This window comes from Prionailurus bengalensis, chromosome A2, assembly GCF_016509475.1.
Source record: "Prionailurus bengalensis isolate Pbe53 chromosome A2, Fcat_Pben_1.1_paternal_pri, whole genome shotgun sequence".
NCBI classification, from domain to species: domain Eukaryota; kingdom Metazoa; phylum Chordata; class Mammalia; order Carnivora; family Felidae; genus Prionailurus; species Prionailurus bengalensis.
Window position 1 is genome coordinate 90,945,775 of NC_057348.1, and position 26,655 is coordinate 90,972,429.

Here is a 26,655-nt window from a genome sequence, read left to right on the forward strand (position 1 = left end):
CCAGAAGTGGAATTTCTGGATCATATGGTACTATTTTTAATTTTTTGAGGAGCATCCATACTGTTTTCCATAGTGACTGTATCAAATTTACAATCTCACCAAAAGTGAACAAGGGCTTGCTTTTCTCCCTGTCCACACTAGCATTTGTTACCTCTTATCTTTTTGATGATAGCCATTCTAACAGGTGTGAGATGGTATCTCATTGTGGTTTTGATACTCATTTCCCTAATGACTAATGATGTTGACCATCTTTTCATGTACCTGTGACCCTTTCATATATCTTCTTTGGAGAAATGTCTATTCATGTCCTTAGTCCATTTGTAATTGGATTATTTATCTTTTTGTTATGAAGTTCTCTGAGTTCTTTATATATTTTGGGTATTTACTCCTTATCAGATTTATGATTTGCAAATATTATCTCCTATTCAGTAGGTTGTTTTTTAATTTTGTTGATGATTTTTTTCTACTGTGCAGAAGGCTTTTAATTTGATGTTGGCCCATTTGTTTACTTTTGCTTTTGCTTTTATTTGCCTTTGTTTTTGGCCCCAAATCTGAAAATCATTGTCAAGATTAGTGTCAAGGAGCTTACTTTCTGTGTTTCCTTCTAGAGTCTTACAGTTTCAGATTTTACATTCAAGTCTTTGATCTATTTTGTTGAGTTGATTTTAATGTATGGTATGTGTAAATGGGAGTCCAGCTTTATTATTTCACATGTGGCTGATCAATTATTTCAACTCCACTCATTGACCAAACTGTTCTTAACTATTGAATATTTTTGGCTCCTTTGTCATAAATTAATTGACTAAATATGTTTGGGTTTATTTTTGGACTCTATTCTGTTCCATTGATCTGTGTTTATTCCAGTATAATTCTATTTTGATTGCTGTTGATTTGTAATGTATTTTGAAATTAGTAAGTGTGATGCTTCCAGGTCTGTTCTTGCTCCGGACTGCTTTGGCTACTCACTGTGAGTGATTACGTAGATTTTCTGATTGTTCTACTTCTATGAAAAATGCCATTGAATTTTGATAAGGATTGCATTGAATCTTAGGTTGCTTTGGATAGTATGGTCATCTTAACAATATGAATTTTTCCATTTCATGAGCACAGAAAGAATGTCTTGAAATTTATTTGTGCCTTTTTCAGTTTCTTTCATCAGTGTCTTACGGTTTTCATTGTAGAGATCTTTCAACACTTTGTTACATTTTTTGCAAGGTATTTTATTCTTTTGATGTAAACATAAATGGGATTACCTTCTTATTTTCTCTTTCTGATATTTTGTCATCAGTATGTAGAAACACAGCTTATTTTGTATATTGATTTTGTAGTCTCCATGTTGACTGAATTCATTTATTCTAACAGCTTATTGGTGGCATCTTGAAGGTTTATATATATATATATATATATATATATATATATATATATCATGTCATCTGCAAATAGTGACAGTTTTACTTCTTCCTTTCCAATTCAAATGTCTTTTATTTCTTTTTCTTACCTAATTGCTCTGCCTAGGATTTCCAATACTTTGTTGAATAGTAGTGGTGACAGTCGGTATCCTTGTCTTCTTCCTGATGTTAGAGGAAAGGCTTTCATCTTATTACCATTGAGTATGATATTAGCTGTGGGCTGGGTCATATATGGCCTTTATTATGTTGAGATATGTTTCCTCTATACCCAATTTGTTGACAGTTTTTATGATCTTTTCTCTTTCAATACTCAAATTTACTTCTTTTAAGTACATAAGGCCCTCGAATTACTCCTTTAGTTGTACCTTATGTTTGATAAATTATTTTATATTTTAGTTGTTTTAAATTAAATTTCCGTTATAATTTTGACCAACAAATATTTGAAGTATAATTTTTAATTTTCAAACATTTTCAGGGCTTTTGTTATAGTTGAGATTAGTGAGTATGGTTCACATAATAATAGTTTCTTGAAATCTGCTGAAAAATGGTCTAGAATTGGTCAGTATTCCAATGATTGGGGCCTATGCTCATTAGATTATGCTTGTTAATGGTTGTTCTGGGAGTATGTATCCTTTCTTATTTTTCTCTGCTTCATCTCTTTCATTGAGATGATGAATTCTTTCACTGTTATATTTGATTTGTCAGTTTTTTCTTGTCATACTTAAAATTTTTGCTTTCTAGTTTTGAAGCTGAGTTAAAACATGCGTCTAAGGGAGGCAAACCATAAGAGACTCTTAAATACAGAGAACAAACTGAGGGTTGCTGGCGGGGTGTTAGGTAGGGGGATTGGCTAAATGGGTGATGGGCTTGGGGCGCCTGGGTGGCGCAGTCGGTTAAGCGTCCGACTTCAGCCAGGTCACGATCTCGTGGTCTGTGAGTTCGAGCCCCGCGTCGGGCTCTGGGCTGATGGCTCAGAGCCTGGAGCCTGTTTCCGATTCTGTGTCTCCCTCTCTCTCTGCCCCTTCCCCGTTCATGCTCTGTCTCTCTCTGTCCCAAAAATAAATAAATGTTGAAAAAAAATTTCTTAAATGGGTGATGGGCTTTAAGGAGGGCACCTGTTAGGATGAGCACTGGGTGTTATATGTAAGTGATGAGTCACTAAATTCTACTCCTGAAATCATTATTACACTATATGTTAACTGACTTAGATTTAAATAAAGTTAAATTTTTTTAAAAAAAAATTACCAAAACTAAAAAAAAAAGATGCATCTAAGTTTTGAATTCTTAGGTTTTCCTGAAATAATGAATTTTTTATCACTATGTAGTAGCCATAAATATGTAGTAATTTTTTATTCCTTAAAATCCACTTTGTCTGATATAAATAGAGTCCCACCAATTTTTTAGGTATTTTTTTAGTGTATTTTTATCTTTTTTTAAACCATATTTCATCTTAACTGACATGCCTTCCATTGTAAATGCATCCCAGTTCAGAGATATTACTAAGTGAGAAAATGGTTTGACAGCAAGTAAAATGTCATCAGTTGTATGCTGTATCCTGATTTCAGTATGTTAATATATGAAAAAGCATACAGCAGGAAGGTATGAAATGGAGCAAGCACTTCTAGCCTTTCTATATCCTTATTTTTAAGTGTATCTTTTTAAAGTACTATTTAATTAGAAAATTTTTAAAAATTTCCATTGTAGTTGACATGCAGTGTTATATTAGTTTCAGATGGACAGTGTAGTGACTTAGAAGCTCCGTATATTGCTCCATGCTCATCAAGATACACTTAACTGGAATTTTAAAAATCTAGTCTAAAGGCTTTGTCTTTCAACTGAGGTGATTAGGACATTTACTAATAAATTTAGATTGGTATCTACTGTTTTACTCTTTGTTTTGATTCTGTTTTTTTGAATTTCTTTTTCTACCTTCTCTCTCTTCTTTCTCCCTCTTTTTGTATTGATTTTTTTCCTCTCCCCCCCCATTTTATTTCTTTACTAGTTTACAAGTTACATACTACTCTTCTTTTATTGCTACTTCATTAATTTTAATATGCATATTTAAAAGTTAAAGTCTAAAGTTAATACTTTACTATCTCTCCATATAAACGAGGACTTTGTATTGTTTTAACTCCACTCGTTTTCATATGCTACTACCATCCAGAATCTTAGGTCTCTCATTGATGTTTTTAAAATTCCAAAAGCAGAAATCATTGTTAGTGTTTCATTGCTCTCAATATTTGTTCAGGTTTACCCATAAACTTAAAAATTTCTTTGATCACTGTTTCTTCTTAGATCATTGTCTTTTTCTTGGAGTATGATCATTGGAAGTTCTTGTAGGAAAATTTATTCGTGTAACTCTCAGGTTTTAGTTTTCTGAATATGTGCTTATACTGCCCTCTTTCTGGGAAGATAATTTTGCTGGATATGCTATCCTGGAATAGCAGTTATTTTTTGCTTAGCATTTTGAAAATCTTTAATTATTTCTTCATAGCTTCTACTAATTCCCTCTTCAATTCTATCTGCTTGTTTGCTCATCCATTTAATTTTTTAATGTCAAATATAATTTTTTACAAGTTCTATTTGTCTATTTTTCAAAGCTGGAGCTTTATTATCAGCCACTGCTTTATTTTCTCTGGTCCACCAAAAGCCTTGGCTATGTTAGGCAAATTTCCTCTGGTGTGTGTTTATTTATTAGTTTGTTTCCTAGATCACTGACTGAGAGCATCTTCTTGGTAGTTAGGACCTTTCTTTATGTGGAGGCCTGTGACTCATATTGACAACATACTTGGACCCCAGACTTAGAAGACCACATATGCAAACACGGATCACGGAGAATGGAATGTATATCTTTCTTTGATACTTATACTGTTTTCCACCATTATATCTATGTTACCCCATGAAATCATGATTGCTGACCTGGATTTCTTTTGAGTCATATTTTCTGGGTGTGCTTTCCATCTCTTTAAGGTTAGTTGTTCTGTATTCATATGTATCTTGTAGACAACTTATTGTTGGTTCTTATTTGTCTTAATAAAATTAAACATTTGGCTTTGTTACTGAATTTAACCCATTTAAGATTTTTATAACTTATTTTGTATGAGGGATTATTCTGCCATCTTATTTTTTGTTTTGAATTTACTGCATTTTCTTACTTTGCCCCTCAATTTGATAGATCACAGGTTGTTTTAATACTTTGAAGATTATGCAGAATATTTTTATGCTGTTCCTCTTATGTTACTATCATTGCTTATATTTTGAAATGTACTTTTATCTGTTCCTCTTTGAATATAACATCTCCTCATTCTTCTTTCTAAACCAGACATCCATTTTAGCACACTTCTTCATTTAGTTTCTTCGTTTTTTTCCCACCTTATTCTGTCCTCTTCTACCATAAAGATGTCATTAGAAATTTTAGGTGTGGGTTGTAAATGATGTTTTCTCTGCTCTACTTCTGTTTCTCCTACTTCATCCAATGGAAGATGCCTAGGAATACCTAGTTTTTCTGAACCTTTTATTATTTTTGCCAACACTGAGCTCACCTTGAATACTGCCCTGTTATACTCCCCCCGATGTTAGGCTGGTAGTGCTGTTTGTCTGCCCTACAGTGGATATTGGATAGGCAGTGAACTACCTATGACAGTGGAGAAAAAATAGCTAGAAAGTTCTTCCCAACACATTTGGGGTTTGTGGTTCTCTTCTCTGGAAATCTTTTCTCTCTCAGAATGTTCTCACAGTTTTTATGTTAATTCCTTAGGTCTATAAACCTCAACTGAATTTCCGTAACATCTCAAGGCTTAACTCTGTGAGAGGGAGTCAGCAGCCTATGCTAGCTGTCTTTTTTTTTTTTTTTCAGGAACTAAAGTCTTTATAATATCATTTTTATAACTGTATATGGAGTGCTAAATATTTGCAGTTTGCTCACCAGTAGCTTACAAAATATGGAAATATTTCTTAACAGAGTGGAATATATTAACTTTATTTAAAAAATTTTAACCTTCCCAGTTCTGATAGTATCAGCAGTGACGAGGAAGAACTGAGGACTTTGGGAAGCAGTGGTAGTGAAAGCAGCACTCCAGAGAATGTCGGGCCTCCTTTCATCATGGATGAGAATAGTTGGTTCAACAAGTGTAAGAGAGTTAAACAAAAGTATCAGCTAACCCTGGAACAGAAGGTATTTATCAGTTGCCAAAAGTCACCTAATTTGATTCTCATTATAGCGTTTGGACTGTCACTGCCAAAAGATTGACCCGCTGCTACTTCCTTTCTGTTCTTGAATTGTCCTCTTAATTAAAAATCAGGCATAGTTTTAAAAGAGGCTTCTGTTTGTTCAACTTCTAATTTTATGTTGTAATATAAAAATAAGCCATTTAGGGGCTCCCGGGTGGCTCAGTTGGTTGAGCGTCCCATTCTTGATCTCAGCTCAGGTCTTGATCTGAGGGTCATGAGTTCAAATCCCACGTTGGGCTCCACATTGGGTTCCACACTGAGCTCCATGCACGACGTGAAGCCTACTTAAAAAAAAAGAAAGTAATTTATTGTTTTGTGTGCAGTTTCATTTATATGTTTGAGATTTTAACATTTAGTAGAATAAAGATAAAACAAATACTAAGCAAAAGAATTCTATATTAATATCATTCGACATAGACCTTAAGGCAAAAGCACTATTAAATAGACTAAAGAAATACATTGCCTTTGAAAAAAAGTAACAGTTCACCAGAAATGTATAACATGGTGGAGATGGGTAAAATGGATGAAAGGGTCAAAAGGTACAAACTTCCATTCTTCTTATTGCAGCAAACATATCTGATTGAACTTCAGAGAAGGGCTTTAAATGATGGAGAACATATGTTAAATTTTCATATTTAATTAAAAGGATTATTTTTTTATGATTTCATCAATAATGTTTTGAGATTGTTTCATTACAATATGGAAAGAATAGCATTTAAGCTACTCAACATTTACTTTCAAGATATATATTAGGTTTTTGCAGTTGCTTTATCTCAATGATACTGTATTTTCAGGGTTATCTTGAAGAACTCTTACGACTTAGAGAGAACCAGCTGTCTGAATCTGTCTCCCAGAATAAAATACTGCTTCAAAGGATTGAAGATTCTGATCTGGCCCATAAACTGGAAAAGGAACAATTAGAATATATAATTGTGGAGCTTCAAGATCAGCTGTAAGTGAGCTCCTTTTGGAAAAATATTGGCAGTGTATAAACATAAGAAAATGTCATGTTTTGACATAGGATTCAAATTCCAAGAAGTCTGATTGCTTGCTATTAAGTTCTTTTCCACTTACTCTTTTTTAAAAGTTTACTTTTCTTATTTTAAAAGTAATCCGTGCTCATTATAGATAGATTACAAAATATAGAAAGAAAATAAAAATTACTTTCAGTTGTGCTACCCAGAGTCAACTGCTATAACTTGGTGTATATTCTTTCAAATGCATAAACATAATTTTTTAAAAGTGTTTATTTAGTTATTGGTTGACTGATGATTGGTTAAAAAAGATGGTATATAAGACCAGTACCACTCAGAGTATAGTGACAGTGCAGTGTTTGTTACCTGGCTGTCCCAGAATATCACTAAGCACAGTTTAGGAGAGCTTTTCCATAGCAGTACTTTTTTTTTTTTTTTTTTTTGATGAAGAAAGCTGTGTATTGATCTACATTCTGGTACCAGCTCCTTAAATTGTCACTATTCAAAGCACTTGTACTGATCATACCATTTTGTCAAACTTGATTTTATTAATTATTTGTTTATGGTGAAAATCTTGTCACATTAATATTTAATCTTAAAAGATGATTTAAAAGTTTTTTTTTTGAAATAATTTCAAAATTTCAGAGAAGTTGCAAGGAGAGCACAAAGAATTCCCATAGGGCATTTCTTAGATTTACCAATTTTCAACACTTGCCACATTTGCTCATAATTCTGTCCCTTTTGCATACCTCATAACTTTTCCCCGTAATACTTCAGTTGTATCTTTCCTAGGAACAGAAATATTCTCATATATAAGCATAGTTCATCTATCAACTTAAATTTAATTCAGTACAGTACTTTCATCTTACCCATAACTCATTTCAATTTCATTAGTTATCCAAATAATGGCTCTTATTGCAGCTTTCTTTTTTCTGGTACAGGATCCAGTCCAGAATCATGTTTTTCATTTGGTTGTTTGCTTCTTTAGTCACTTTTAACCTAGAAGAATTTCTCAGTCTTTGTCTTGCATGAGATTATTTCTGAAGAATACAAGCTAGTAATTTTATAGAATGTCCCACAGTTTGAGTTTGTTTGCTTTTTCTCATGATCAGAATGAGCTCATCAATTTGTGGATGCAATATTACATACATAGTATGTCTGTCAGTGCTGTGGATATCATATCCAGAGGTCCATGGAGCCTGTTGGCCTTTTTTTAGTGATACTAGTTTTAATCATTTGGTTAAGATGTTTTTCTCTCTGTATAGTAATTATGGTTCCTTTTAATTAAAGGATGTTACATATTTTGCACAGAGATCCTTTGAGAGCTAGTCAAAGTGAAAGATGATTTTTAAGTAAAAATTTTTTATTAATAAACATAAAACTTTAATGCTTTCTAGGAATTTGTATCTTGATGAAAAGAATTATGTTCACATATTATTTATTTTTTTCCTAATATTTTAAAGAGAGTTTGTCGTTTGGAGTATTACTCATTGAGGGGCAGATTAATACCTTCCATAAGTCCTCACTTCTATAAGTGGGGAGAAAAATATCAAGAGCCAAACAATATGGATTTCTAGTTATTTCTGTACCATTAAAAGATTAAAAAGATAATTTAATTTTTCATTTGCAGGTGATGCTGGTAGTCTGTCTTAATGGTGTTAACTTAAAAAATAATTGTGAAATCAGTTTTTATTTTATCAAAGAAATATTTTCATTTGAAGAATTAAAATGTATCATTTATTGTACTTTGGATAACTTAAAGGAAAAGATTCTTATGATTTGCCTCCCTCTCTGTTTGAAACTATTTTTTCCCCTTCCCTCCCCCCATGATCTTTTCTTAAAATTCTGAAGTTCCACATAAGAGTGAAAACCATAAGAGACTCTTAAATACAGAGAACAACCTGAGGGTTGTACGGGGGGAGAGGGGATAATGGGTGACGGGTATTGAGAAGGGCACTTGTTGGGATGAGCACTGCATGTTGTATGTAAGCGATGAATCATGGGAATCTACTCCCAAAGCCAAGAGCGCTTTGTATATACTGTATGTTAGCTGTATGTCATACAGTGTATGACAGTGTATTATATTTAAAAAAACAAAACAGTAAACAACAATCAAAAAAGGAAAAGACTGAAACTTTTTAGTTTTAAAAAAGAATCTAAAATACAGTTTTATGTATGATAAAAGAGTGTCATTGATACTTAAAATTGTTTTTAACGCCTTTAAGGAGATTTAAACTAAATATTATCAGAGCAACAAATAAATAATGAAGGCCAACAGTCAGAATTAGGCTGTTTTCTTGACTTTAGGGTTAAAGATTTACTTTCACATAACATGGCTACAATCTTAGCCAGGTGTAAATTGCTGTCTTAAAAGATTCCTTTGTGCAAAAACCATTTACAAGGATACTGAATAGAAGAGTAAGATACATTCCTTTGAGAGTCTTCACAATTCACTACATCAACTGAATCATCTCTCAGGTACTGAATACTCTGGGCATTTTTGTGGTTGTAGAGAGAGTGGACTTTTTTTCCTTCTTTTCTTGCTGAGATTTTTGTCAACAGTTAGGAGGGCCTGCAGTGAAAGCTGGGCATTTAAATTCTCTTTGTTAATCCTGAGAAGATAATAGTGGCCCTGAGAAGATTAAAATTTGTGATGTGTAAAGGAAAAGGTCAGGAGAGGGGTTTAAATGGATTATGTAGAATGTAATATTTGCTTTCACGTTATGTTAATTATCTTTTCCTGGTTGATTTAAATCCTTTGTCACTTACCTTATTCTTTTTATTTTTATTTTTTATTTTTTTTCAACGTTTATTTATTTTTGGGACAGAGAGAGACAGAGCATGAACGGGGGAGGGGCAGAGAGAGAGGGAGACACAGAATCGGAAACAGGCTCCAGGCTCTGAGCCATCAGCCCAGAGCCTGACGCGGGGCTCGAACTCACGGACCGCGAGATCGTGACCTGGCTGAAGTCGGACGCTTAACCGACTGCGCCACCCAGGCGCCCCACCTTATTCTTTTTATATATTTCTCAATGCGTTGAGAAATATGTGTTTGGTGTGTTTTTGAGTAACTATTAAAATATGGTTTAATTTGTCTCAAAAAATGTGAACAGTCTACAGTTTTGGCAATAGAATTTAAGAGTGACGTAGTAGAGGAGCATTCTAAAGCTTTCCTGCGTATGTGGACTGTGTTCAGATACTGGCTTTGTATTTGCCCGTTACGAGCTCAGTCTTAATGTCCTGTATCCTCTGTCTCCTTATCTATAAACTGGAATTGATATTTACCTTGTGGATTGCTATGAGTATTAAATGCTGTTGTATATAATATAGTTAGAACAAACAAAACATTCAATGATTATTCCTCTATTTTGGTCTCTAGAAACTTTAAAATCTCCTTTAATAAATATACCTGGATAAATGGTAAATTTAAAATATTTTACTTTATCATGCCCAGATGCTACACATCAAACAATGAGTTTGGACTTAGATTGTGTTATCCCCAAGTTTCAAAAAATTTGCTTTTCAGATCTAGTTTTTAAATGGCATTTGGATTAATATTTATAATCATAATATAGGTTTGTGTATATTGTGAGGAAGGCATTCATGGCCCCTGAAGATTTTACTGGTATCAACTTTAACTGCAAGTCTTTTCTTCATTGATCTCTGATATATTACTAATTTGGATTATTTTGGATTATTAGGCTTTGACAAAGATATATTTGAGTGATTACATTTATGGTGGTAGAGTTTAAAAGTATTAAATAATTTTAAATCTCCAAATAATGATTGGAAATAATCCTATCATTTCATTGAGAATACAGCATCATTGTAGGTTTTTATTCTGATAGTTTTATTGAAATCTGTGGTACACATTTATTTAAATGACTTTTAACTCCATTTTACTTCTATATTAAACTTCATTAAATAAATACAGTCTTAATGTATCAGTTATATTTTGAATCATATTTGGAAAGTTTCTCATAATATTATGAAATATATTGGTTTTGGCCTTATAAAAAACTTACTGTCATATTATTTATGCTGATTTGTGGAAAACTTTTCATTTTTGTATTTAGTTTTTTTCAGTAAGCACTTATTTAAGTGTATACTTCTGTACTTGAGAGTAATAGAATACAGAGAAGAATAAGACAGTTTCTCTGTACAAGGACATCATAAGCTAATCAAGTGGACAGATTGACATCATTGGTCACATTGTTAATTGAAGAGTATCCTACATGGGAGGAAAGCTTTGTCCTCAACCACAGGTTTAGATATTCAGATCGATGATCTTTTGTACAAATAACTCTTTGTAAAACACTCATTGCAAGCCACAGGAGTAGGCAGCCTCAGAACAGTGTACATTATTAGTTCTTAGAGGATATATTAATTCTTACAGGATATTGTTGACTTTCAGAAGAAAATGTTGATGCCCTACTTAGTTACCAGTGAAATGAAGATTTTGTTCTTTGTTTTGCTTTCTCTCTTATTTTGAGAATATGATGAACTTGTTATATATAATCACTTCTGTAATGTGAATTAACTCATATAGGATTCACAAACTAGGATGTGATGTCCTTATAGCAAAGAAATCACCTTGAGTCATAGTTGATTTTTCCTGAGGTTACTGTTTCTCAACAAGAAACATGAATGGAATGCAAAAATACCAATATGGGCACATACTGCAATGCACCAATAGATGGCACTCTCTCACTGTAGTACTCTTTCATCATGCATTCCTTTGGTTCAGTTGAACTTTATCTTGAAGATGCTCTTTTTGTCCTTACCCAGGTTTGTGCATTCTATCGTTGCCTTCTTGGCAAGCCTTAACCTCAGCAGCCTCAAGCCTTCTTTCCACCCTTTTCTCTCAAATGGCTTTTACTTTGTTGTTAAAGTTGTTGTGAAATGATTATTATGTTTCTTTACTTAATGGGAATTTAACCAATATTTTAAATCTGGTTTGGAATTTTGTTAGAAATGTCACTGTTTTTTTTAAGTGTGTTATAGTTAGAAAGTTGAATAGGTTTTGAATTGTTAGCTCCTACCTCTGTTTTACCCGTAAGGCTGGTTATTTCCAGTGTGATATTTCAGAACACTTTGTTTTATTTTGTTTCTGTGTTATAGCAGAAACGCCCATATTCAGTGTGCTTCTATAGCTTGTAATTATTTTAGTTTTGATGATCATGTTGTCTCATCTTTGTCTAGTGGAAACCTCTTTATATTCATGTTTTGTGGCCTTCACTTTCTTTGATCTTTAGGGCTCTCTGCACAGCTGTTCTAACCATTAGCATAAAATTCTGCATTCCTGAAGCCATGATATATTAAATCTTTCATTTTCATGATTAGAGCCTAAGATTTTCTCCATGTGCCATGTCACAAATGGCAGTGGAGGGTATCCTAAGAATTACAGTGTATCTGACAATAAGTGATAAGTGGAAAATAAAACAAAGGTTTACTGCAGTACCATTAAGATTTTTGTTAGACTCACTCTCAGAACTTAACTCATAGCCATGGGCTTCAAATGTATTCCCTTATTAAAATTAAAAGTTCCTTCAATATCAGGAGCACTTGGGTGGCTCAGTCAGTTGAGTGTCCAACTTTGGCTCAGGTCATGATTTCATGGTTCGTGAATTTGAGCCCCACGTCAAGGTGGCTGCTGTCAGCACTGAGCCCGCTTCAAATCCTTTGTCCCCCTTTCTTTCTGCTCCTCTCCTGCTAACTAAGCTCTCTCTGTCGCTCAAAAAACAAACATAAAAAAATTTTTTTTAATTGTTTCATATCACTCATCTTTGGGGTTTCTCAGAAGTACTTGGAATCGCAGATATTAAATCCTACGTGCCAAGGGTCATATGCCTTATATGTCCAGCTGCCAAAGTAACCCTCATCATGGGCATCAGCATAGCCTCTGAGGTAAATGAGAAAGAAGCAGGGTAACGGAGAGAAGATAACCCTCAATTTTGGAGACACAAGCTAAAGGATCATGTGAACAAAATAATAGCTTTGAATGACTAATTACTGATATCAAAATAGAGTATAGAATTCTAGATCTTTTATAAGAACTTGTAAGTAACAGCAGACTTGAGCCTAATCTCTGAAAGGAAGGAAAAAGACCAAACTGAAAATCTTCTCTTTTTGTCTCTTTTGTTTAAAGTCATAAATGTTACATTCAGGGCTCAAAAGAATGTGGGATCTCATTTTTAAAGCCAGGATAATCTCTATTTACAAGGAATCTTAAGGATTTGAGAATAGAAGTGGAGGGAATCATTGGGAACACCAACACTTTAGGAAGAAGGTACCTCCCCCAACAAAGACCAAGAAGGAACAGCCAGATAGTTATGTGTGGAGTTATTATTTCACAGGAGGAAAAAAAATATATATTCACTTAGGGAACATTAACAAATACCACTGCCTGGACCCCACCATTGTAGAATCTCATCTCATCGATCTGAGATGAGATTAGGGTATCAGAATTTCTTAAATGCTTCCTTAGTTACTTCAATATATAGTCAGGGTAGAGAACCACTAGACTAGAAGTTTGTTGTGGTGTTTAGCAAAGCACAGTGGTATTTATTATGCTCTGAACAGCAATTTAATTGCTTCCCTAAACATTAAAGCTACCTAGATATTTTGTTATTTTAAGCAAGAAAGATACAGTGGTAATTAATTTCTAATAGTTTTAAAGTAGAATATATTCTGTATTTGCTATTCCCCAGAAGATTAAATTCTTTTTCAAGATGCCTTTTTTGAAAAACTCTGTGTTGTCCTTTGGATTAAAAAAAGTGAACCATAGCTTATTTTGACAATGATCAAATTTACTTGTTTTTATAGTTCAATATTTGTTTATCCTGCTGACATTTATTGAGCCCCTCTTCTATCCTAGGTGTGTGGCTTGGTGCTAAGAAAACAGAAATAAATTTGTTCTAGTTCCTGTCCTCATAGCTCTTACAGAGGCCACAGACCTAGAAACAATAAGAGCAGTAAAATGTCACAAGTGCTATGATAGAGGTGTGTATGGTATACAGTGGGAAACAAAGGAGAAAGAACTGGGAAGGATTGAAGGTGGAGTGCTTACACTAATTCCTTAAAGTGGTTTTGACGTTTGATAGGTGACGGTGGGAAGAGACAGACCTCCCAGGCAGAGAAAACAACAAAAGCAAAAAGAGATTAAAGCATCCAGCAAATAATAGGAAACTGTATGCTAGCTTCTTACTCAAACATAGAAGGCAAGTGTGTATGTAAATGTGGCCAGGTGAGAAATGAGTTTATATTCCATGTTAAGGAGTTGTATGGAGTTACCAGTATCACATCAGATCAGATTTCCATTTTAGAATGACAAACCTTTGAAATAATATTTTCTGATACATAAGCACTTACTGAGTACCTATGTTGTTCTAGGAACTATGCTAGGTACTGAAAATTTAAATGTGAATACGATAATTATGAGGATATCAGAATTGACTAAATTATATCTAAATGATGTGAGGAGTGTATAGGAACGTGTATATATATGTACAGTAATAAAAGTATGTGCACTTTACAGAAGTAGCACAGGAATAGTGGTCCAGAGAATGCATCACTAAGATATTGATGTTTGAATAGGGCTTTTCAGGAGTTAAAGTGACCAGGTAAAGGAAGGAAAGGAAGGTTTTTCTAGATAAAGGGAAGAGTACATATGGAAACATGGGTACAAAACATGAGGAAGATCAGCATAATAAAATATTAACCAAGGTATTATTATTAGAAACAAATAGTTTTTCTGGAAACATTGAAATATCTTTTATTGTGACTATATATTTTTATCTGAGATGAGTCTCTATTAAAAATTAAGATGCCAAACAAACAAAGAAAAAAAAAAAGAAATAAACTGAAAAACAGACTCTTAACTATAGAGGTTTACCAGAGGGGAAGTCGGTGGGGAGGTGGGTGAAATAGGTGAAGGGGACTAAGATTGCATTTACTGTGATGTGCACTGAATAATGTATAGAATTGTTGAATCACTATAGTATACACCTGAAACTAATGTAACAGTGTGTTATAACAGTATGTTAACTCTATTGAAATTAAATGAAAATAGGGGCACCTAGGTGGCTCAGTTGGTTAAGTGACCAACTTCAGCTCAGATCATGAACTCTTGGTTCATAAGTTTGAGCTCTGACAGCTCAGAGCCTGGAGCCTGCTTTGGATTCTGTGTCTCCCTCTCTCCCTCTGCCCCTTCCCCATTCATGCATGCACATTCTCTCTCAAAAATAAACAAACATTAAAAAATATTTTAGGGGCACCTGGGTCCTCAGTCAGTTGAGGGTCCGACTTCAGTTCAGGTCATGATCTCACAGCTCGTGGTTTGAACCCCACATCGGGCTCTGTGCTGACAAAGCCTGGACCCTACTTCAGATTCTGTATCTCCATCTCTCTCTGCCCCTGCTCCCCACCCCTGCTCACTCTCTGTCTGTCTCTCTCAAAAATAAATAAAAATTTAAAAAAATTACAAAATATTTTTTAAATTAAAAATAATTTAAAAATTTTAATTAATTAAAATGCCTGTAAAATAGTTCACATTATCAGAGGAGAGGGGTAAATATACCCTTCTTGTTTTTAGTTTTTTTAAATTCCATTATAATTAATGCACAGTATTAAATTAGTTTCAGGCATACAACAAAGTGATTCACCAATTCCATACATTATTCACTGCCCATCACTATGAGTGTATTCCTAATCCCCTTCACCTGTTTCACCCATTTCTCCACCTCTCCTTTAGCAAATGACAGTTGGTGCTCTATATTTAAGAGCCTGCTTTTTGTCACTTTTTTCCTTGTTTGTTTTTTGTTTCTTAAATTCCACTCGTGAGAAATCATATGGTATTTGTCTTTCTCTGACTGATTTATTTCACTTGGCATTCTATCTTCTAGATCCATCAGTGTTGTTGCAAATGGCAACATTTCATTCCTTTTTATGGCTGAATAGTATTCCAGTGTGTGTGTGTGTGTGTGTGTGTGTGTGTGTGTGTGTGTACGTACATACACACCGTATCTTCTTTATCCATTTATCTATCCATGGATGGTTCAGTTGCTTCCATAATTTGGCTACTGTAAATAATTCTGCAATAAATATGGGAGTGCATATCCTCTTTTCGTATTCTTTGGATAAATACCCAGGAGTGGAATTACTGGATTATATTGTAATGCTATTTTGATTTTTTGAGAGACCTCTATACTGTCTTCCACAGTGGTTGCATCAGTTTGCATTCCCACCAACAGTGCCTGAGGGTTCCTTCTTCTCCACATCCTTAGCAACACCTGTTGTTTCTTGTGTTTTTGATTTTAGCCATCTTGACAGATGTGAGGTGACATATTGTGGTTTTGATTTGCATTTCTCTTATGATTGGTAATGTTGAGTATCTTTTCATGTGCATATTGGCCGTCTACATGTCTTCTTTGGAGAAATGTCTGTTCATGTCTTTTCATTTTTAATTTGATGATGATGATGTTTTGGTGTTGAATTTGATAAGTTCTCTGTATATTTTGGATACTAACTCCTTAATCAGAGATGTCATTTGCAAATAACTTCTCCCAATCAGAGGGTTATCTGTTTGTTGTGTTGATTGTTTCCTTTGCTGGTAAAAGATTTTTATTTTGATGTAGTCCCAGTAATTTTTGCTTTTGTTTCCCTTGCCTCAGGAGACATATCTAGAAAAATGTTGCTGTGCCGATGTCAAGAAAATTACTGCCTGTCCTCTCTTCTAGAATTGTTGTGGTTTCAGGTCTCACCTTTAGATCTTTAATCCATTTGGAGTTTATTTTTGTGTATGGCATGAGAAGGTGGTCCAATTTCATTGTTGTGCTTTAGCTGTCCTGTTTTCCCAACATCATTTGTTGAAGAGACTTTCCCCCTTGCATATTCTTGCCTTCTTTGATGTAGATTACTTGACCGTATAATCATGGATTTATTTCTGGACTCTGTTCTATTGATCTATATGCCTGTTTTTGTGTCAAGACCATACTGTTTTGATTATTTCAGCTTTGTCGTGTAACTTGAAATCTGGGACTGGGATATCTCTAGTTTTGTCCTGCTTTTTCAAGATTGCTTTGGTTATTCTGGGCCTTTTGTGGTTCCATACAAATTTTAGGATTGTTTGTTTTAGTTTTATAAAACATACTGTTGGTGTTTTGATAGAGATTGCATTAGATCTATAGATTGCTTTGGGTAGTATGGACATTTTAACAATATTTGTTCTCCCAATCCATGAGTGTGGAATATTTTTCCACTTTTTTGTGTCATCTTCAGTTTCTTTCATTGGTGTTTGTTTTTGGAGTACAGGTCTTTCACTTCCTTGGTTAACTTTATTCCTAGGTACTTTATTATTTTTGGTGCAAATGTAAATGGAACTGTTTTCTTAATTTCTCTTTGTTCTACTTCATTATCAATATATGGCAATGGAAGGGATTTCTGTATATTGGTTTTGTATCTTGATACCTTACTAAATTGGTTTATCAGTTCCAGCAGTTTTTTGGTGGAGTCTTCACTATACTATACTATACTATACTATACTATACTATACTATACTATACTATACTATACTATACTTAGATATTTTACTATATGCTTAGTATTTGGATATACTATGCTATACATAGTATCATGTCATCTGTAAATAGTAAAAATTTTCTTTTCCCTTACCAATTTAGATGCCTTTTATTTCCTTTTTGTTGTCTGATTGCTGTGGCTAGGACTTCCAATACTATGTGGAGTAAAAGTGGTGAGAGTGGGCATCCTCGTCTTGTTGTTAATGTTAGGGGGAAAGCTATTTTTTTTTCCAAAGAGTATGATGTTAGCTGTTGGCTTTTCATAGATGGCCTTTATTATGTTGAAGTATGTTCCCTCTAATCCTACTTTGTTGAGGGTTTTTATCATGAATGAATGTTGTACTTTGTCAAATGTTTTTTCTGCATCTATTGAAATGATCATATAGTTTTTATCCTTTCTCCTATTGATGTGATGTATCGTTGATTAATGTGCAAATATTGGACTACTCTTGCAACCCAGGAATAAATCCCACTTGATCTTGGTGAATGATTTTTTTAAAAAAATATATTGTTGAATTTGGTTTGCTAATATTTTATTGGGGATTTTGCTTGTATGTTCATCAGAGATGTTATACTGCAGTTCTCTTTTTTAGTAGTGTCTTTATCTGGTTTTGCTATCAGGGTATTGCTAGCCTCATAGAATGAATTTGGAAGCTTGCTTTCCTCTTCTATTTTTTGGAATAGTTTGAGAAGAATAAATATTAACCCTTTTTTAAATGTTTGATGAAAATGTTTGAAGCCATCCATTCCTGAGCTTTTGTTTGTTGAGAGGTTTTTGATCATTAATTCAGTTGCATTACTGGTAGTTGATTTGTTCAGATTTTCAATTTTTCCCGATACAGTTTTGGGAGGTTATGTTTCTAGGAAGTTACCCATTTCTTCTAGGTTGTCCCAATTTATTGATGTATAATTTTTTATAATATTTTCTTATAATTGCTTGTATTTCCATGGTGTTGGTTGTCAATTCTCCTCTTTCACTTCTGATTTTTTTATTTGAGTCTTCTCTTTATCGCTTGCTCTCTCTGTCTCTCTTGATAAGTATGGCTAAAGGTTTATAAATTGTGTTGATATTTTCAAACAACAAGTTCCTGATTTTATTGATTTGTTCTACTGTTGTCTTTTTAAAAAAAATTCTGCTATAATCTTTATTATTTCCTTTCTTCTACTTGTTTGTTCTTCTTTTACCAGCTCCTTTAGGTATAAGGTTAGGTTGTTCATTTCAGCTGTTTCTTGCTTCTTGATGTAGCCCTGTGTTGCTGTAAATTTCCCTCTTAGAACAGCTTTATCTGTATCCCAGTGATATCGGACTATTGTGTTTTCATTTGTCTACATGTATTTTTTGATGGCCTTTTTCATTTCTTATTTAGTAGCATGTTATTTAACTTCCATGTATTTGGTTTCTTTCCTGATTTTTTCTTGTGGTTGATTCTAGTGTCATAGCAGTGTGGTTGAAAAAGATGCATGGTATAACTTCATTCTTTTTGAATTTTTTGAGCCTTGTTTTGTTGCCTAACTTGCCTAACATGTGATCTATTCTGGAAAATGTTCCACGTGCACTGGAAAAGAATGTATGTTCTGTTTTAGGATGGAATGTTCTGAATATACCTGTTAGATGTCATTCACAGCCACTGTTTCATTTTTCATTTTCTGTTTGGATGATCTATTCATTGATGTAAGTGGGGTGTTAAAATCCCATACTATTATTGTATTACTATTGATTACTCTTTTTACATTTGTTATTGGTTGCTTTATATATATGGGTGCTTTCATGTTGTGTACGTAAGTATTTACAATTGCTATATCTTTTCTTTGCATTTTTCCTTTTATGATTATGTAGTGTCCTTTTTTGTCTTATTCCAGTGTTTGTTTTAAAGTCCAGTTTTTAACTTTTTTTAGCGTAACCTCTGCATCCAACATGGGGCTTGAAGTCACAACTTCAAGATCACGAATTGCATGCCCTACAGACTGAGCCATCCAAAACCCTTAAAGTCCATTTTGTCCAATATAAGTATTGCTACCTCAACTTTCTTTTATCTTCAATTTGCATGATGTTTTTCTGTCCCTTTACTTTTAATCTACATGTGTCTTTAGTTGTGAAATGAGTATCTTGTAGGCAACCTATGGATGGGTCTTGTTTCTTTACCCATTCTATCACTGTATGTCTTTTGACTGGAGCATTTACTCCAGTTACATTCAAAGTAATTATTGATAGGTATGTACTTAATGCCATTTCATTGCTTGTTTATGATTATTTTTGTAGTTCTCTATTCCTTTCTTCTCTTGCTCTCTTCTTTCATGGTTTGGTGGATTTCTTTAGTGATATACTTTGGATTCCCTTCTCTCTATTTTTTTTTTACAGACCTATTACTAGTTTATGATTCTGATTAGCATTGGGTTTATATATAAAATCTTATGCATCTAGCAGTCTAAATTAAGTTGATGTTTGCTTCAGTCTGAACCCATTGTAAAAGCACTACATTTTTATTCCCCTCCCTCCCTCACAATTTTACAAATAGGGTGTCATACTTTACATTCTTGTATTTTGTGAATAACCCTTACCGATTTTTATAGATATACTTAATTTTACTACTTCTGTGTTTTCTACTTTTCTTACTCCTACTTATGGTCTTTCCACTCCAAGAATCCCCTTTAACATTACTTGTAAGGTTAGTTTAGTGGTGAGAATTCCTTTAACTTTTGTTTGTCTGGGAAACTTTTTGTCTCTTCTTCTATTTTGAATGATAACCTTGCTTGACAGCATATTCTCAGCTGCACATTTTTCCCTTTCAGCGCTTTGAATATATCATGCCACTACATTCTGGCCTGCAGAGTTTCTGCTGAAAAATCTGCTGATATTTTTCTGGGGTTTCCCTTGTTTGTAACTATTTTATCTTGCCGCTTCTAAGATTTTCTTTTTATCACTACCTTTTGCCATTTTAATTATTACGTGTCTTGGTGTGGACTGCCGTGGGTTGATTTTGTTGGAGGATCTCTGTCTCCTGAATCTGAATTTTTGTGTTCTTCCCCACATTTGGGAAGTTTCCAGCTATCATTTCTTCAAATACATTTTCTACCCCTTTTACTCTCTATTCTTCTGGGATCCCTGTAATGCAGATGTTATTATACTTGATGGTGTCACTTAATTCCCTTATTCTATTCTCTTTTATTTGCTTTTTTTCTCTATCCTGTTCTCCTTGATTGCTTTCCATTACACTGTCCTTCAGGTCACCGATCCATCCTTCTGCTTCCTCTAGTTTACTCTTTATTCCCTCTACTGTTTTATCTCTTTTTTTTTTCAATATATATAATTTATTGTCAAAATTGTTTCCATACAACACCCAGTGCTCATCCCAAAAGGTGCCCTCCTCAATACCCATCACCCACCCTCCCCTCCCTCCCATCCCCCATCAACCCTCAGTTTGTTCTCAGTTTTTGTGTCTCTTATGATTTGGCTCTCTCCCACTCTAACCTCTTTTTTTTTTTTTTTCCTTCCCCTCCCCCATGGGTTTCTGTTAAGTTTCTCAGGATCCACATAAGAGTGAAAACATATGGTATCTGTCTTTCTCTGTATGGCTTATTTCACTTAGCATCACACTCTCCAGTTCCATCCACGTTGCTACAAAGGGCCATATTTCATTCTTTTTCATTGCCCTGTAGTACTCCATTGTGTATATAAACCACAATTTCTTTATCCATTCATCTGTTGATGGACATTTAGGCTCTTTCCATAATTTGGCTATTGTTGAGAGTGCTGCTATAAACATTGGGGTACAAGTGGCCCTATGCATCAGTACTCCTGTATCCCTTGGGCAAATTCCTAGCAGTGCTATTGCTGGGTCATAGGGTAGGTCTATTTTTAATTTTCTGAGGAACCTCCACACTGTTTCCCAGAGTGGCTACACCAATTTGCATTCCCACCAACAGTGCAAGAGGGTTCCCATTTCTCCACATCCTCTCCAGCATCTATAGTCTCCTGATTTGTTCATTTTGGTGACTCTGACTGGCGGGAGGTGATATCTGAGTGTGGTTTTGATTTGTATTTCCCTGATAAGGAGCAACGTTGAGCATCTTTTCATGTGCCTGTTGGCCATCCGGATGTCTTCTTTAGAGAAGTAGCTATTCATGTTTTCTGCCCATTTCTTCACTGGGTTATTTGTTTTTCGGGTGTGGAGTTTGGTGAGCTCTTTATAGATTTTGGATACTAGCCCTTTGTCCGATATGTCATTTGCAAATATCTTTTCCCATTCCGTTGGTTGCCTTTTAGTTTTGTTGGTTGTTTCCTTGGCTGTGCAGAAGCTTTTTATCTTCATAAGGTCCCAGTAATTCATTTTTGCTTTTAATTCCCTTGCCTTTGGGGATGTGTCGAGTAAGAGATTGCTACGGCTGAGGTCAGAGAAGTCTTTTCCTGCTTTCTCCTCTAGGGTTTTGATGGTTTCCTGTCTCACATTCAGGTCCTTTATCCATTTTGAGTAAATTTTTGTGAATGGTGTGAGACAGTGGTCTAGTTTCAACCTTCTGCATGTTGCTGTCCAGTTCTCCCAGCACCATTTGTTAAAGAGACTGTCTTTTTTCCATTGGATGTTCTTTCCTGCTTTGTCAAAGATGAGTTGGCCATACGTTTGTGGGTCTAGTTCTGGGGTTTACTATTCTATTCCATTGGTCTATGTGTCTGTTTTTGTGCCAATACCATGCTGTCTTGATGATGACAGCTTTGTAGTAGAGGCTAAAGTCTGGGATTGTGATGCCTCCTGCTTTGGTCTTCTTCTTCAAAATTCCTTTGGCTATTCAGGGCCTTTTGTGGTTCCATATGAATTTTAGGATTGCTTGTTCTAGCTTTGAGAAGAATGCTGGTGCGATTTTGATTGGGATTGCATTGAATGTGTAGATAGCTTTGGGTAGTATAGACATTTTGACAATATTTATTTTTCCAATCCATGAGCAGGGAATGTCTTTCCATTTCTTTATGTCTTCTTCAATTACCTTCATAAGCTTTCTATAGTTTTCAGCATACAGATCTGTTACGTCTTTGGTTAGGTTTATTCCTAGGTATTTTATGCTTCTTGGTGCAATTGTGAATGGGATCAGTTTCTTTATTTGTCTTTCTGTTGCTTCATTGTTAGTGTATAAGAATGCAACTGATTTCTGTACATTGATTTTGTATCCTGCAACTTTGCTGAATTCATGTATCAGTTCTAGCAGACTTTTGGTGCAGTCTATCGGATTTTCCATGTGTAGTATCATGTCATGTGCAAAAAGTGAAAGCTTGACTTCATCTTTGCCAATTTTGATGCCTTTGATTTCCTTTTGTTGTCTGATTGCTGATGCTAGAACTTCCAACACTATGTTAAACAGCAGCGGTGAGAGTGGGCATCCCTGTCGTGTTCCTGATCTCAGGGAAAAAGCTCTCAGTTTTTCCCCGTTGAGGATGATGTTAGCTGTGGGCTTTTCATAAATGGCTTTTATGATGTTTAAGTATGTTCCTTCTATCCTGACTTTCTCAAGGGTTTTTATTAAGAAAGGGTGCATTCGAGCCCCGCGTCAGGCTCTGGGCTGATGGCTTAGAGCCTGGAGCCTGTTTCCGATTCTGTGTCTCTCTCTCTCTCTCTGCCCCTCCCCTGTTCATGCTCTGTCTCTCTCTGTCCCAAAAATAAATAAAAAACGTTGAAAAAAAAATTAAAAAAAAAAGGGGCCGCCTGGGTGGCGCAGTCGGTTAAGCGTCCGACTTCAGCCAGGTCACGATCTCGCGGTCCGTGAGTTCGAGCCCCGCGTCAGGCTCTGGGCTGATGGCTCAGAGCCTGGAGCCTGTTTCGGATTCTGTGTCTCCCTCTCTCTCTGCCCCTCCCCTGTTCATGCTCTGTCTCTCTCTGTCCCAAAAATAAATAAAAAACGTTGAAAAAAAAATTAAAAAAAAAAAAGAAAGGGTGCTGAATTTTGTCAAAGGCCTTTTTTGCATCAATTGATAGGATCATATGGTTCTTATCTTTTCTTTTATTAATGTGATGTATCATGTTGATTGATTTGCGAATGTTGAACCAGCCCTGCATCCCAGGAATGAATCCCACTTGATCATGGTGAATAAGTCTTTTTATATGCTGTTGAATTCGATTTGCTAGTATCTTATTGAGAATTTTTGCATCCATATTCATCAGGGATATTGGCCTGTAGTTCTCTTTTTTTACTGGGTCTCTGTCTGGTTTGGGAATCAAAGTAATACTGGCTTCATAGAATGAGTCTGGGAGTTTTCCTTCCCTTTCTATTTCTTGGAATAGCTTGAGAAGGATAGGTATTATCTCTGCTTTAAACATCTGGTAGAACTTCCCTGGGAAGCCATCTGGTCCTGGACTCTTATTTGTTGGGAGATTTTTGAGGACTGATTCAATTTCTTCGCTGGTTATGGGTCTGTTCAAGCTTTCTATTTCCTCCTGATTGAGTTTTGGAAGAGTGTGGGTGTTTAGGAATTTGTCCATTTCTTCCAAGTTGTCCAATTTGTTGGCATATAATTTTTCATAGTATTCCCTGATAATTGTTTGTATCTCTGAGGGGTTGGTTGTAATAATTCCATTTTCATTCATGATTTTATCTATTTGGGTCATCTCCCTTTTCTTTTTGAGAAGCCTGGCTAGAGGTTTTGTTTATTTTTTCAAAAAACAAACTCTTGGTTTTGTTGATCTGCTCTAGTTTTTTTAGATTCTATACTGTTTATTTCTGCTCTGATCTTTATTATTTCTCTTCTGCTGCTGGGTTTAGGCTGTCTTTGCTGTTCTGCTTCTAGTTCCTTTAGGTGTGCTGTTAGATTTTGGATTTGGGATTTTTCTTGTTTCTTGAGATAGGCCTGTATTGCAATGTATTTTCCTCTCAGGACTGCCTTTGCTGCATCCCAAAGCATTTGGATTGTTGTATTTTCATTTTCGTTTGTTTCCATATATTTTTTAATTTCTTCTCTAATTGCCTGGTTGACCCACTCTTTCTTTAGTAGGGTGTTCTTTAACCTCCATGCTTTTGGAGGTTTTCCAGACTTTTTTCTGTGGTTGATTTCAAGCTTCATAGCATTGTGGTCTGAAAGTATGCATGGTATAATTTCAATTCTTGTATACTTATGAAGGGCTGTTTTGTGACCCAGTATATGATCTATCTTGGAGAATGTTCCATGTGCACTCGAGAAGAAAGTATATTCTGTTGCTTTGGGATGCAGAGTTCTAAATATATCTGTCAAGTCCATCTGATCCAATGTATCATTCAGGGCCCTTGTTTCTTTATTGACCGTCTGTTTAGATGATCTATCCATTTCTGTAAGTGGAGTGTTAAAGTCCCCTGCAATTACCACATTCTTATCAATAAGATTGCTTATGTATATGAGTAATTGTTTTATATATTTGGGGGCTCCGGTATTCAGCGCATATACATTTATAATTGTTAGCTCTTCCTGATGGATAGAGCCTGTAATTATTATATAATGTCCTTCTTCATCTCTTGTTACAGCCTTTAATTTAAAGTCTAGTTTGTCTGATATAAGTATGGCTACTCCAGCTTTCTTTTGACTTCCAGTCGCATGATAAATAGTTCTCTATCCCCTCACTCTCAATCTAAAGGTGTCCTCAGGTCTAAAATGAGTCTCTTGTAGACAGCAAATAGATGGGTCGTGTTTTTTTATCCGTTCTGATACCCTATGTCTTTTGGTTGGCGCATTTAGTCCATTTACATTCAGTGTTATTATAGAAAGATACGGGTTTAGAGTCATTGTGATGTCTGTATGTTTTATGCTTGTGGCGATGTCTCTGGTACTTTGTCTCATAGGATTCCCCTTAGGATCTCTTGTAGGGCTGGTTTAGTGGTGACAAATTCCTTTAGCTTTTGTTTGTTTGGAAAGACCTTTATCTCTCCTTCTATTCTAAATGACAGACTTGCTGGATAAAGGATTCTTGGCTGCATATTTTTTCTGTTCAGTGTGATACATTGAAGATCTCTTGCCAATCCTTTCTGGCCTGCCAAGTTTCAAAAGAGAGATCAGTCACGAGTCTTATAGGTCTCCCTTTATATGTGAGGGCATGTTTACCCCTTGCTGCTTTCAGAATTTTCTCTTTATCCGTGTATTTTGCCAGTTTCACTATGATATGTTGTGCAGAAGATCGATTCAAGTTATGTCTGAAGGGAGTTCTCTGTGCCTCTTGGATTTCATTGCCTTTTTCCTTCCCCAGTTCAGGGAAGGTCTCAGCTATTATTTCTTCAAGTACCCCTTCAGCACCTTTCCCTCTCTCTTCTTCCTCTGGGATACCAATTATGCGTATATTATTTCTTTTTAGTGTATCACTTAGTTCTGTAATATTCCCCTCATACTCCTGGATTTTTTTTTATCTCTCTTTTTCTCAGCTTCCTCTTTTTCCATAATTTTATCTTCTAGTTCACCTATTCTCTCCCCTGCCTCTTCAATCTGAGCCGTGGACGTTTCCATTTTATTTTGCATCTCGTTTAAAGCGGTTTTCACCTCCTTGTGACTGTTCCTTAGTCCCTTGATCTCTGTAGCAAGAGATTCTCTGCTGTCCTGTATACTGTTTTCAAGCCCAGCAATTAATTTTATGACTATTATTCTAAATTCACTTTCTGTTACATCATTTAAATCCTTTTTGATCAGTTCATTAGCTGTTGTTATTTCCTGGAGATTCTTTTGAGGGGAATTCTTCCGTTTGGTCATTTTGGATAGTCCCTGGAGTGGTGCGGGCCAGCAGGGCACTTCCCCTGTGCTGTCTTGAATAACTGGAGTTGGTGGGCGGGGACACAGTCAGACCTGATGTCTGCCCCCAGCCCACCGCTGGGGCCACAGTCAGACTGGTGTGTGCCTTCTCTTTCCCTCTCCTAGGGGCAGGATTCACTGTGCAGTGGCGTGGCCTATCTGGGCTACTTGCACACTGCCAGGCTTGTGGTGCTCGGGATCTGGCATATTAGCTGGGGTGGGTAGGCAATGTGCATGGGGGCAGGAGGGGCAGGCTTAGCTCGCTTCTCCTTAGGTGATCCACTTCAGGAGGGGCCCTGTGGCAGCAGGAGGGAGTCAGACCCGCTGCTGGAGGGGTGGTTCCGCAGAAGCACAGCGTTGGGTGTTTGCGTGGAGCGAGCAAGTTCCCTGGCAGGTACTGGTTCCCTTTGGGATTTTGGCTGGGGGATGGGCGAGGGAGATGGCGCTGGCGAGCGCCTTTGTTCCCCGCCAAACTGAGCTCTGTCGTCCCGGGGCTCAGCAACTCTCCCTCCCTTTGTCCTCCAGCCTTCCCGCTTTCTGAGCAGAACTGTTAACTTATGACCTCCCAGATGCTAAGTCCCGCTTGCTGTTGGAACACACTCTGTCTGGCCCCTCCGCTTTTGTGAGCCAGACTCGGGGGCTCTGCTTGGCTGGCGGGCCGCCCCTCCACCCTGGCTCCCTCCTGCCTGTCCATGGAGCGCGCACCGCCTCTCCGCCCTTCCTACCCTCTTCCGTGG

General features: G+C 35.8%; 1 protein-coding gene across 4 annotated transcripts in view; it reads left to right on the forward strand.

Moving 5' to 3' along the window:
- Positions 1-26,655, forward strand: part of RUNDC3B (RUN domain containing 3B) — a 154,959-nt gene that overhangs the window by 87,604 nt on the left and 40,700 nt on the right. For all 4 annotated transcript variants that reach the window (XM_043588759.1, XM_043588761.1, XM_043588760.1 and 1 more), the window contains 2 exons: positions 5,415-5,583; positions 6,434-6,591. In XM_043588759.1, coding sequence (XP_043444694.1) covers positions 5,415-5,583; positions 6,434-6,591 — 327 coding nt within the window. The remainder of the gene's footprint in view (positions 1-5,414; positions 5,584-6,433; positions 6,592-26,655) is intronic.